General features: G+C 44.4%; 2 protein-coding genes across 4 annotated transcripts; one reads left to right on the top strand and one right to left on the bottom strand.

The window, feature by feature from the left end:
- The first annotated feature begins 265 nt into the window (after window positions 1-265).
- Window positions 266-6,219, top strand: chrac1 (chromatin accessibility complex subunit 1). Its single transcript, XM_080734939.1, has 3 exons — window positions 266-524; window positions 1,439-1,565; window positions 2,262-6,219. Exons 1-3 carry the CDS (start codon window positions 339-341, stop codon window positions 2,339-2,341), a joined length of 393 nt encoding a protein of 130 aa, XP_080591065.1. The 5' UTR covers window positions 266-338; the 3' UTR covers window positions 2,342-6,219.
- A 4,970-nt stretch (window positions 6,220-11,189) lies between these two features.
- On the bottom strand, window positions 11,190-13,808 carry LOC308292556 (ubiquitin-protein ligase E3A-like; the record flags this gene model as incomplete). Of its 3 annotated transcripts, none has more annotated exons than XM_080734926.1 (2): window positions 11,190-11,684; window positions 11,850-13,700. In XM_080734926.1, 2 exons carry the CDS (start codon window positions 13,698-13,700, stop codon window positions 11,190-11,192), a joined length of 2,346 nt encoding a protein of 781 aa, XP_080591052.1. The 3 variants fall into 3 exon arrangements, with proteins under 3 accessions (XP_080591052.1, XP_080591051.1, XP_080591050.1); XM_080734925.1 differs by having other exon boundaries at window positions 11,190-11,529; window positions 11,671-13,700; XM_080734924.1 differs by having other exon boundaries at window positions 11,190-13,808.
- Between the last annotated feature and the right edge of the window lie 417 nt (window positions 13,809-14,225).

Genomic DNA, 14,225 nt, shown 5'->3' on the forward strand with positions numbered 1-14,225 from the left:
CAGTGCACAGCATTTATCCATTTATCATGTTTTTATGTTATTAAAATCTTTCTTTTTTACACAGAAACCTAATTTGCATTTTGTAGGTTCGTTTAGATACTTAATCTATATTTTTAACGTCCATATTATGGCAAAAGTTATCCGTTTTCAACGTTTTTCAATGGCTTTAGGGGTACTCTTATTCTGAAGAGATCGGCGCCGGAAGCCTTATTTCTGCTAACGCTATTTCTGCTCATTTCACATAGGCAAACAATAGAAGCGGCGCGTTAGAGCAGCAACACAACAGTGAGCGCTGCGAGTTGTCAAGAAGAAATAATCCAAACACAACCTTGTGGCCGATGAAGATGTCCGAGAAGCACTCCTCCTCCTCCTCCTCCGACAAGGAGCTCTCCTCGCCTCCCTCCACCTCCTCCAGCAGGACCAGCATCTCTCTGCCCATCTCCAGAGTCAGGCTGATCATGAAGAGCTCCCCCGACGTGTCCAACATCAACCAGGAGGCTCTGTTCCTCACCACCAAGGCCACGGTGAGGAGGGTCGATCAGTGGTTGTGGTGGGGTGGGGGGAAGTGCTCAAATGTAAAGTACGCAAAACTACTTGAGTAAAAGAAATGGGGACCGTACCTATGTTCCCCAGGTTCTATGTTCCCCACTTTCTTACCACCTAAACCTACCCCTAACCATAACCATAACCTCACTAAAACTAATGCTGTGAGGTGGGGAACATAGAGCGGGGAACATAGAACATGGGGAACATAGGGTGGACCCCAAGAAATGGACAGACTCTGTCCCTTTGTGTTTGGAATTTGAAGGTCTCCCCTTAATTTTTGACAGGTCCATTTGGTTCCATTTGTACACTTTCTGTCAGGCTAAGGGTCGATCTAGACCCCCATAAAGGAACCTAGAGAGTCCCTGAAATCCACTTTGAGAACCACTGGGGCAGAGTAGGCCTACTCGACCCCAGTACTTGAGTAAGAGTATCTAGAGTAGTACTCCTGGTCAAATTTACTCCACTACAAGTAAAAGTAGCTCAGTCAAAATGTTACTCAAGTAAGAGTGAAAAAAGTACTTGCTTTAAACGCTCAAGAGTACATACTTTTAAATACATAATAAAGTGCAAGTAAAAGTAAGAGTACAGTTCTTATTTTTCACATAAATAAATTACTGTAATTCCTTTCACAATGAAATTATAGGACCTAACTCTTGTTCAGAGAAGCAACTGAAACCACCTGCACTGAATGCGCTGATGTGCTTGCTTGTATTACCTCTACTTTATAAAAACACAAATGACTGAGGAACCAGAACTATACACTCCCTTCTAAAAAAACAAACAAACAATGAAGCTTGCACAAAAACCACTTGCATCCACTTCTTTGCACCTGTAAACCTGTGATGTGACAATAAGGTTGATTCTGACTGTCTTGTCGTTGTTGTTTTAACAGGAGCTGTTTGTCCAGCATCTGGCTATGTCCTCATTTAAGAACGGCTCAGGCACAGAAACCAACACCCTGGCCTACTGTGACCTGGCCACCGCTGCCGAGGAGAACGACACCTTCCAGTTCCTCACAGGTGTGACATTCAGCCAGTGTTGGGTTTGCTCTTTTGAATAAATATGCAGTATATCACTCTCAAACTTTTACATTTCAAGGTTTCCCCTTAAACTCTGACAGTGTACAAATGGAACCATATGGACCCGTTGTACACTGTTATAGTTACAGACTTGTATGGGTCAATTTAGACCCCCTAAAGGAACCCACAAGAATCCACTTTGAGAATCACTGCAGTATATTAATGGCATTTCTGTTTTCGCTTTACTTTACATTGTGTGGAAACAGCCGATCTACGTTTCGAGGTGTTTTGTGAGCTTGCCTGATCTGCTGTGTTTTGGTTTTCCCCAGAATATACTGTAGATGCTGGGGTTTAAATGGTTAATCAATTTTTTTTTAAATGTTTAAGTACCCCCACATTGATATGTATTTGGCTCCGTTATGTGATCATAATTTGTGCCAGCGACCCTCATAAGTGAAAATATGTGTAAAAAAAAAGATTCCACTCTATTCCACAATTTGTCTAGATTTGAAATTTTGTTATTGACATATTTAGGCTTTTTTTTCAATATAAAGTATAGATGTGATTAAAGTTGTTATTTATTTCGATGGTAAATTAACTAATATACCCCCTCTGGAACCTCCCCAAGGAACCCCCGAGTTTGAGAACCAACGCTTTGTTTTCATTGCATTGTCTTCAATCCTTTTCAACTGGCAGACATCCTCCCCAAGAAGATCTTGGCCAGCGAGTACCTGAAGAGCCTGGAGCAGATGCAGGAAGAGGACGCAGACTTCTGAAGAGCACGCCGGCCGCCATCCCGTCACTAAACGCCACATGGGTCCGTCGTCGTGTACCCGGTAGCGAGAAGTGGCGGGTGGAAGAAACCCCACATAGCAGAGGTGGTGGTTCGAGGCTGCGTGAAAATGACCGCGACGCAAACGGCAGGACTCTACCCGGGACAAACTTTCTCCCAAAGCCATTTACATGAACTGGGTCAATTTATGCTTTGAGCGATGAGTGTCGGAACGGCGCATCGCGCTACACGTCTCATCGGTGGACTACGTATATACTTGAGTATAAAGTACAAATTGCAAAGCGTTCAACAAATATTAGAATAGCAGATCTACGTGGACAAGCTCGCAATGTGCTGCTCTGTGACATGTATGCTTGTAGATATGCTATTAATTCATAATTTACTTTTTTCCATGCAGTCAAAATACAATATTTCTTTTTGAAATGTGGGGTAAAATGGATGTGCTTAAAAACAAAACCGAAACAAACAAACAAAAAAAAACAGCAACACTCAAATGTACTTAAGTATAGTAGGCTACTCAAGTGAATGCACTTCGTTCAGAGTTTTGAGCGTCCATACTCGTCTGTGGAAGTGAATGTAGTTTCTCATGTGATAAAGGAACTTACTCTACCTTCCCATCCAGTCAACATCTCATGAAGGCGCCTGTGACCGGTCATTCTGTAACAGAGGTATGCGGCACATTTCTGACGTTTTTGGCGCCACTTTCATCGCGCGGCGTGTCATTTAGCACTTGTCACGCAAAGCATAAATTGACCTTTAGGCGATACCAAGAGGTTCAAAGCAACATCACTGCAATTTGGCATAGTGATATCTACAGTAGCTACCGCCAAATTTTGGAAAGAAACTTCGTCAAAATCTAATTTGACAATATTCTTGACCAAATACCTCTAGCAATATTCTAACGATATTGTGCGGATGATTATTGGTATGTTCACACAATATTTACACAGTGACATATTTGATAAATAATACCAATCAGGAATGCCTCTACATACAATAAGTAAGCGGCTAAAGGCATTAGGAAAATACTAGAACAGCTAGAACAATCATGTAAGTTCCCGAAAATGACATCGCTTTACTGCAATGCAGCCTTTTAAAAGGAAAGGAAAAGAGAACGCCTATGTCACATCACGGTATTTAACAATACCATATCCAAAATGTTGACAATATCTAGATAAAATAAATAGAAACATTCCTAGTATCTTAATAACAACATCAATATAATATAGTCGAAAGTTTGACTTCCCAAAGAAAATAAGTGAGTGTAGGCTACAGTACTGTTTTTACTAGTAAAGCGACACAAAAAAAAAAGTATTTTAGGTGTTTATGCTGAAGCTTTAGGGCATAGTGTGTTTTACTTGCCTGGCTTGTTCGTTCGGAGAGTGGTTTTATTTTGAAGCAGTATGGAGTGTTCCTCCACAGTGGCTTCAGTTCAGCAAAAGCTAGGGTATGGCAAAGATGAGAGTCCTCATGGAAAAGAGGCATTACATTTTGTATAACACTGTTTTATTGTGAAAATAGCATATCTAGCGCGAGGCGTTGTGAGCATGTAGATCAGCTATTTTCACAATGTCTGAAAAAAGCGATTTCTGGGATTTTTACCCAGGTTTCTACGGTTTCTTGGGCTGGATATGGCAGCCTGGAACGGTTGTTCAAGTGCAGCTAAACTTGGCATGTTAGTAAACATGCCACAATTAACAATAATGCATTGCACCTGTGCAGCTGACCTGCGGAACCTGGTAATATACCATTTTGTCAAGATGGGGAGAATACAAGTCAGGAGAATATAATTATAATACCTTGTTAAGGCGATCATTTTGTTAAAATTTGCATTTGTAGTTATTTTACTGTAATTTAACAACATAATAACCAGTACAGACAGACAAAAGACATTCAAGGATTTATATTTAAAAGTAACTTTTATTCTCCCCCCTGGACCCAGGGTATGGCAGCTGCATACCCCTGCCATACCCAGTTGACGCCCCTCTTCCTCCACCTATCAGCCTGGTGGAATGAATCCTTCATGACGCTTTTTTTGAGTGCACTGCCTTAAAGGGATAGTTCACCCCCAAAATGACTTTTGTTCTATCGATTACTCACCCCATTAGTCCATGGGCCATACGAGTTGTCGGTATCAAAAAGGTGGCAAAGGTTACCATGCATTTTTGAAAAGCTCTATATCTGTAGATTATATTTTGATATGATAACCCTTTCTTAGACACAGCTAAATTGGTGTTATCAGTCTCTAGAGTTGGTGTCCCATTAACTTTACATTACAGGGAAACAAAGCTAAAAATTAATCTGCTTTAAGTAGCATAAGAGGGGTCAAACTAGGTGGTTTTCATGATGCTGAATCCATTGCAAGCATCTGTTTTGCACGAAAAACATTCCTGGGGCTAAAACAGCCCCCACAAAAGTGTGAAAAGTGATGACTCATCACTTTTCATCACTAAACCATAGTCTTGTGGGACAGTTTTTAGCCCAAGGAATGTTTTTTGTGCAAAACAGATGCTTGCAATGGATTCAGCATCATGAAAACCCCTAGTTTGACCCCTCATATGCTACTTAAAGCAGATAAATTTTTTGCTTTTTTTTCCTGTAATGTAAAGTTAATGGGACAACAAATCTAGTGGCTGATAACACCAATTTAGCTGTGTCTAAGAAAGGGTTATCATACCAAAATATAATCTACAGATATAGAGCTTTTATAAAATGCATGGTAACCTTTGCCACCTTTTTGATACCGACAACTCGTATGGCCCATGGACTACATGGAGACTTGAATGCATGCATATTTTAGCTTTAGGGTTAAGCCAATACTTTGAGGAGACTCTTTGTGTCTCCATAGGGAACAAAGCAGGCTCTTTGTATCTCCATAGGGAACGACTGCTGCTGATCATCAAATTATTGGCTTAGGAATGCGACAAAAACTAAAACAAATATCCATGAATTCAAGTTTCCCTGTGGTGAATAATCGATAGGGGGAAAAAAAGTTTTTTTTGGGGCGTTGAACTATCCCTTTTAAAAGGAGCACTTCACCCTTCCTTCAACCGTATCTTCACTGGACCTCACTTATGTTATCTTTACTGATTTTCTCACAATTTATCATCTGCTAACATCATCGATGAGTGTTCCAAGCAAATAGAAACTACAGCCTGGCGCTTCCTAGAAAGTTAGCATACCGATCATTTATAAGTTTACAACGTGTTGTGACACGGACACTTGTAGGTCTGGTACTTTCACTGTTTTTGAAATAAGCGCTTGAAGTGTCGTGAAACCGTGGGCTGATTTAAACTTGGTTTCCCATTTCTGGTTTAAAACATGGTAGTTTAGAAGTAGCCTACGCATCGCAGCTGCAAATCGTACACAGCTGTTATTCATTTGATTGCAGCTGTGTTGCTTGCGTCACCGTGTCCTATAAGGCCTGCCTTATTGCAGACCGCCATGTTTTTACCCTGCATGCTGTAGTTTTCTAGACAGTTTCGAACCTGATCTGGAAAACTAACTATAAAACCGGGCTAGGGTTTCATTCTTGGCTGGTGGGTACGCTTTTTGTTGTTGTTTGAAAACCATGTTTTCAAAACCCATGCTCTCATTTAAATGTTTTACCCTGATCATGCTCACACAATATGTGAAAATAACAGGATTTCTCTCTGCTTTAGCTTTTCTTAGTTTTAAAATGCTGTTGTTTGTTGCAGCTAAGCTGCAGTTGACAGTACTACAAGCAAGCAGTTAATGGACTTCAATAGTATTTCTTATTATTTTAACTACTCTTAAGTTACTGTGAGTATCTGCACTGTGTTGGAAGATGCAAACAACCACTGCTCTGAATAGATGTGAATATTTGAAGTTGTAAACAAGTCTGGCTGTTTCACAATAAAGACTTAAAACCTCATCATGCTGTAGTTCACCTATTTTACACCACAAGCATCTAAGATATTACAGCAAGACTTTAACATTGAAGGACTGACCCTCCTTTATCACGATGCTGTTGAAGGAGGTGATATAGTTTTCTCTTTTGTTAAAATGAAGTGTTATGAAGTCATTACTATAGAGCCGTGGTTCCCAAACCTTTTAGCCTGTGACCCAAAACCGAAGTTAGACATTTGCCCGGGACACACACTACTGAAAATAGCAGATCTATAAACCCGCAACGTGTCGCTTTGCACAGTGTTTTGAGCTTGTAGATCGGCTATTTTCACTACTTCTTAAACATTTGTTTTCTAATTTATGGAATTTCTTCGATTTTTTCTTTTTTGGGAATGTTTTTTGAAGATGTTTTCAAATAATAATTTAGAACAAAATGTAGGACCCTAAAAATGAGTCAGTGACCCACAAATGGGTCCTGAATCCCGACCCACTGTTTGGGAACCAGTACTATTCATGGGTTGCATTTGTAGTCCTACACCAGCCATTTTGAGGACCAACACAGGTGTTTTGATTAACGTAGAACATTGGTTCTATGCCAATTAGACAAATTGAACACCTGTGTTGGTCCGGTTTAGGACTACAAATGCAACCCATGAATAGAGTGTTGGTTCTGTAACGGTGCATTGATACCAATTCGATCCAAACAAGTGAAATTGGCAGTGATGAAACATGAAAGAAATTGTCAGACACTTTAAACTGGAACAATATAAAACAGAAGCTATAATATGATATTTATGGGGTTGTCTCTCCTGAAAATGTATGTTCTGTTTACTAAAGAGCTGGAGAGACTGTACTGTTACTGAACAGGCACTCTGGCAATGATTACTATCAGAATATAGATTATAGCTTTAACCTTTTTATTAAAACAAAACTTAACATTTTCAACAACAAAAATCACTTGCAGCACCTTTAACAAGTGCAGCATTTCACTTCACACACCAAAAACATCAACACCATTAAATAGAAAATAACGTCATGCTGAAAATATATTTACTGGCTACATCTTCAAACGTTAAAGCTGCAATCTGAAAAATATGTTTTACATATGAAAACCTGGGACTTCTGCACGTGAGACTACATTTCTACCGCTCAAACAATAAATTCCAACAAATTATAAGAGGGTAAAATCTCATGGCTAGGCGTATGAGCTTTGAGGCAGTACTTATCAACCAGCAGATGTTCTAACTTACATTGCATTATTCTCAGATTGGTTAAAATAATGATTTTAATAATGGGTTCCAGATTGCAGCTTTAATTGCAAAATAAGGTGCATCATGAAGAGTGTCGTGGTCTCTGGTCTATTATACTTATTACTACAGAGAGCATTCTTGTTATTATCCTGAGCATGCATGCATTTGTTAAACTGTGTATTACATATATATTTGTTTGTTTGTTTGCTATTAAAGACCATATTGACTAGAATCCACAAGGTGGCAGTAGAGCAGTGGCCTTCAAGTGGTTTCCCACCAGCTGCACTAAGGGGAAATGTCCAGATGGTGTGCCTTGGGATTCAGGGACAACCACACTATCACAATTATATACAACTATACAAAATGCTTTCTTTTTTTAGTTTGTTTTTTTCTTCTTTTTTTTAACAATGACAGTACTTTTTTGTGAACATATTCTATCTATACCTATGTTTTATATCGTCACTGTCAGGCAGAATCCTCGTATGTCCAAGTTTCAAATTTGTAGGCCTACGTTTGTTCGTAAATTAAGCCCTAATTCATCTTACAAAAGTGTTGCACAAAAGTAGTGAAAACAGCCGACCTACAAGCACACAACGCCTCGCAGCGCTATTTTCCCTATTTTAAATCTTTTTTAAGATAACCAAAATAAATGAAGATTTTGGACAGTTTCCACCCGACAACAACGCTATATTTTAAATTTTATTTTATTTTAAAAATATTTTAAATTCATCAATCATGTCATTCTAGTTGTGTTTCCTTTGAAAAACAGCTAAAATATAGCCAATCTACAAGCCCACGACACGTCACACTGTGATCCGTTGTGAGCTTGCAGATTGGCTTTTCTCGCCGTATGAATACAGAGGTGTGCATTGAGATTTGGTGTGCCTTGCTTTGGGCCACAAACAGCTAGAAAAACAGCTGCTTTGTGTCACCAGCAGAGTGGCAGACTGTCAGTGAGCCAGTAGTTTTTGCAGTCGTTGCTGCATGGTCAGTAAAGACTTCTCCAGGATGGAGAACTGCTTCTCTAGTAGCTTGAACATGTATTCTCTGTGGTCCATAGCGTCCCTTGTGCTGGCCATCTGCTCCTTCATGCTGCAAGGGGAAGAGACGTCAAACCATCAATAGAAAATGTTTAAAATTGTGGAAAATAGAAGTGAACATCTGCTCCTTGATCCTGGAAGACAACAAACCATCAATACAAAACGATGCTGGGGTACAACTGTTACTTTAATCAATTTAAATGTTAATAAAAGAGATCATTGGTAATAATAATACATTAATGCCCAAACGTTTGTGTGTGAAGGATCCCCATATTATTATTTATTTGGCTGCGGACCGCCACATGAAAACAGTTTGTGCCAGGCATCACCGTACAAGATTTGTGTTTGCATTTTTTCAAGATGATTTGAAAACAGCCGATCTGCAAGTGCACAACGCATTGCTTCATTGCAAGTTGTGAGCTTGTCGATCTGCTATATTGTCATAGGCGGTGTATAGGCAGTAGAGTTAGATTAGTTAAACTGATCTTCGGTATATTCATTTATTTCGTTGGGGGTCCCCGGACCCCACTTTGAGAACCACTGCCCTGCCACAGTATTGCATACTTTTTTCAGGCAAAAGTAGAGCAAATAGACCCCCTATTAGGGGTCCTCAGAGTTACTACAGGGGGGCCGCCAAATCTTTGTGTGATAGGATCATGATTATTACATTAACCACTTGAAACCTAGCATCCCTATTCTGAGTGGAACATTAGCCAAAAATAGCAGATCTACAAGCTTACAACGCCTTGCGATGCGATGGCATCGCAAGCTTGTAGATCGTCTATTTTTGACAAAGAGGTTTGTAGAGGGAAAAGAAGAGCAGACTAAGTATTTGACATTCAAGTGGTTAAATGATAAATGATTAAAATACACATTACTCCAACATGATGACAGTGCTGTCAAACAAGTCTAAGCTGTGAACATTTGTAATCTACAACACAATTCTATACAATATGTAGTGTGGATGGGGGTCCCTGCTTCATCTCTCTCTCAGCTAAGGGGTCCCTAGCCTGAAAACGTTGAAGACCCGTGTATACTACATGTACATATCACATACTGTATAATTACCCTACTTTATGAATATTAAACCATTGAAAAGTATTAACAATAGACATCCTATCATTGGAACACAGGTTCTTTTTTCGATTGAAGAAAAAAAAAGTGAAAATTAACAGTTTTGGACGTACAAGGTTTCCGTTCGACAGTGTCCATCAAAGCAACAGAAAAGTCAGATTGCTACAATCCCAGAAAAGTTATGCATTCAAATGCTTTTCATTATATATTTTTTAAATATTCATATCAATGATATGATACATGGTACAAATAATATGTTCCTTGCTATTGCGAACACACCTTGTGAGTTAAGACTAACTTTCTGTTTTTATTCTGTTTTGTTTTGTTTAGATTTAGTTTTTCTTCCTTTTTTTTTTGTTTTAGTTTACTCCCCCCTGACAAGTGTTTTTTGTCAGCTTTTTACATCGGTACACATAAAGGGGGTTGTCAGGGGCATGGTGTATCGGGTTGAGGATTTGTGCGACAGAGAACAGGTTCTCAACCTCAGGTTCGGGATTAGGGTCAAAATGGACACTCGATCACGGTCACGGTTCTGTAACACGGAGAGCATACACATGGAATCAAATGAACCCGTAAGGGTCCAGTTAGTTCCATTTGCGCTCTCTCAGAATTGAATTAGTACTGTGGACATTGCAGTGTGGATTGGGGATCCAGTAGTGATTTGCGCCAGCAGAGCGTGCAAGTACTGCGTTCGGCTGTGTATGTACGTATGTCGGTGGCTGTTTGTTTAAGCCCGTAGCCCAATCAAGGACGAGCATTTCTGGCAACGTCATGATTAACAGCCAATGAGTGACCAGCATTCCTGGTGATGCCAGTGGTGATGACACTGCCATTGCCAAGTGGTGAGCGCACCTCATGGCACGCTCTGCTGCCGCACAGGTGCTTACTTGAAGTTGGCACCTCGACAGAGTGCGGTTCTAGTTTATTCAGTGATTCTCAACCCCCCCAGTTTGATATGCCATGGACCCCCATTTAATATTGTTTTTGTTTTGCTCTGGGACCCCGATCTACATTTTAAAATCCTGTTGATTTAACTCTGATTTAACTCCGGGGGCTACCACCAGGGGTCTGTCAATCTTGAGAGATATACAAAATTCTCTCAACCCTGGTGTGCCTGGTGGTCCCCGGAGCCGACGTTGCCATATGGTGCCTCCCAGGCATGTGTACACATAGAAATCAAAGGGGGCTTTAGCCCCTACCTTTTTATCCGTATGTAAGAAGTGCCCTCTCTAGTCCATGAATGCATTTTTTTACTGTGGTGAAAGAAATGCAAATGCCATCTTTCCATGCCATACCTGAAGGCAGCATTCAAGAGAATTGCCTTGTCCAAATTATCCTGAACTTGAATGCAGCATCTTATGTTGAAAGAATTGCCCTCTCTGTGTAGAAATCCATGCCGTATGCCACATCTCCAGTATTCACTTGATTATGCTTGGTTCAGTGTGCTATCAAGCACCAACATAGCCAACCTCCAAGCTCACAACGCATCGCAGCACGGCTTGGAGGTCGGCTATTTTCCATATTTTCACCAAAAGGCCCATTTTAGAAATTTCAACCACTGTCTCTCTAACATTCTCTGCAAGTCCCTGGCGCCTCCTCAGAGCATGCCGAACCCTTTGGCGTAGGTGATGGCCTTGAGCAGCCTCTCCCTCAGCTTCTCCTTGCTGCCGTACTCGGGCAGCAGCAGCACGTTGAAGCAGGTGTGCGAGGTGGGCAGCCGGTCCGTGTCGGGGCCGTTCTTGGCCAGGATCATCTTGAGCTTGCCCAGGCCGCCCACGGGCGCCCGGTCCGTGCCCGTGGTGAACTGCAGGAACTGGCGCTTCTGCTCCTCGCCGAACGAGTGCAGCGTCTCCCAGAACTCCCGGACGACGCGGGAGCCCCTGCTGTAGCCGCCGTCGTACTGCATCGTCTCCTCGAGTGCGTGGAAGTCCAGGGTCCTGCTCCCACAGATGAGCTGCTCGATCTCCTCTGGCCTGAACAGGTGTTTGAGCGGCGACTCGCTGGTCACCATGTCAAAGCCCCGCCGGAAGGCGTTGAACTGTTTCTCTGCACTCTTGTTCAGGATGTAGTCCGTGTACAGGTCCACAAACTCCCCCCTGTTCTCGTTTGTGACCAGGATCTTGTCCCCGTTTTCCTTCAAGTCGTGCGTGTGCGCGTTCCCAAACAGGTCCGTCTGGGAGATCTGGAAGGTGAGCATCATGTCGTCCTCGACGCTCTCCTCGTACTCCAGCAGCTCCTTGAGGCTGCGGTACAGCACCGGGTTGGCGTCGGCCAGGTCGTTGAAGGTGCCCTTCTTGCCCAAAAGCTTCCTGTAGACCACCATGGGGAAGTGGATATCCAGGATGCAGTTGTTGTACATGGCCAGGCCCAGCACGATGCCGATCAGCGTGTACTGGCCCTCAATCTCGAACGACCACGGGTTGAACCAGAACGCCCGGGCGCCCTCGTCGAGCGCGAACATCCCGATGTCCGGGTTGAAGATCTCCTCCACCACCAGCTGGAAGAACTCCTTGGAGACGCCTCCCTCGTCCACGCCTTGCTCCCCGGCAAACTCCACGTACAGCTGCTTCTTCAGGGCCGCGGGCTTCCTGGTGGCCACCCTCTCCAGCGTGACCAGGGCGTCGTTGATGATGTGGTCCCGGCGCACCCGGAGCCTCAGGACCGGGTCGACCTGCTGGCCCAGCATCATGCTGGTGACGGCGCTGGCACGCCGCTCGCTGTACATGCTGACGCGGTTGTCGTAGTAGAGGCCCTGGCTCTTGGTGGCAGCACTGAGGACGAAGGGGCACGTCATGAACGAGAAGGCGTTGGCCCGCTCCGCCCGGAAGTAGGCGTAGTCCTTGCTCATCTCCAGCACCTCGTTGAGGGGCTCGTTGACGAAGTCCTCGAAGGGCAGGAGCGGGCGCCGGCAGTCGATGGCGCTCACGTCCAGCTCCGCCCCCAGCGGGTCGACGCGGGGCACCTTCTTGCCGCGGCGTCCCTCCCCTAGCAGCCGCAGTGTCGTCTCTGCCTCGTCGTTGTGGCCCGTGTCCAGCTCGCCGCCCAGCATGCTGGCATAATAGACCACCTTCAAGCACAGAGTGGCCGCCACCACGGCGTCATCATGGTTCACCAGGTTGCGCTTGCCGAAGTCGTTGCTTCTCAGCCGGTCGTCAATGAGGTGCTGGAAGGTCTGCGCCATGCCGCGGACACGCTCCGCGCCGTGGCGCGACCACAGTCGCGCCAGCCTGGCTAGCGCAGCCGTCGGCAGCTTACTCATGGCCCCGCAGAACTGCGGCAGGGCGTGCTCCAGGTACTCGGGCTTGTGCAGGTTGCCGTTCTCCATCACGATGACAAACAGGTTCAGGTAGTCGGGCTCGCGCCAGTACGCGTTATGGTACGCCAGGTCGCTCGCCACGTTGGACGACAGGCACGCCAGCGCGTTGACGAAGGCCGCCTCCAGCTTCTCGTTCGGCAGCACACGCTCGTAGACCCGCCGCACCGCGTCGATGTCGACCGACACCTCGTCGGGACCTGGCTTCGGGGTGAGCTGCAGCGGGGCAGAGGTTGACGAAGAGGGGGAGTCCTCCTCCATGGCCGTAGTGGAGGGGGCGGCCGCCTCCTTCTCGTCCCCATTTTCGCCCTCACCCCGCAGCGACTTCGGCTCCTCCTTGGCATGGGGCTTGGGCCTGTGGAAGCTCTGCACCAGGCACTCTACGCTGGAAAACACCCGGCCGATGACCCGAATCAGAGGGGCGTTGTCCTCGCTCTCGCGGCACATGTCCAAGAGCTCATACACTTTCTCCTCCGTCAGTCCCTCTTTCGGATCGTCCTGTGCAGAGTGCACGTCCTTGCCGTGGTTAATGTCTCGGCCGTTGCCGCAAGCCGAGTTGTTGTTGTTGCCGCTGCTCTCCAGGTGGGCAGAGGTGATGGCCTTCTTGGACGGGCGGGCGCCACAGAGCTTGGCGTTGATCCTGCAGAGCTCCAGGGCCTTGAGCGCGGCAGCGTTGTTGTCCATGTGGCGGAAGTCCGCCGACGAGGCACACCAGGAGTTGGAGCACGAGCCATTTCCGCAGCCCTCAGTTAACTGGCGGTAATAGAGCTCTATCTTGGCAGCCGCGCGTTTCATTCGGTTCGTTTCAGGGTTTCCTACTTGGGGCTCGGCCCCTGGTGCTGCGGTGGTGTCGGCCTGCGGTGGCACCGCACACTCGCAGTCCTCCTTCTGGTCGGTATTCATTATTCGAGACTATCTTTAAATCCCTCCGGTTGTTGTGTTATTCTGTCTAGGTATTTATGAACGCAGGAATCCCTCCACAGGCTCAGTTGCAAACCGGAGTAAAAATGCAGGAATTGTTCTGATCTAAGACACTCACTCACTGACACAAAACGTTAAACTTCATTCAAGGCCATATTTACTGCACACTCGTCAATCTCTCTGCTGTGTAAAAGGCGTGTGTCTTATGCTCTTTGAGGTATTTAACTTTAATCTGTGATCCTCGTCCTAAATTTGGAGTCCTACGTCATAGATATGTCATAGACGATGACGTTCACAGATGAATGCCAGATCCCAATATCCAGATTTTAGTATATAGAAATTGTTATCTAGTATATAAGGGCACCTAGAAACTAGAAGCCCATATATGGCGTGGCATTC

This window comes from Nannobrachium achirus (genome assembly GCF_963921795.1).
Source record: "Nannobrachium achirus genome assembly, chromosome: 10".
Taxonomy (NCBI): Eukaryota; Metazoa; Chordata; class Actinopteri; order Myctophiformes; family Myctophidae; genus Nannobrachium; species Nannobrachium achirus.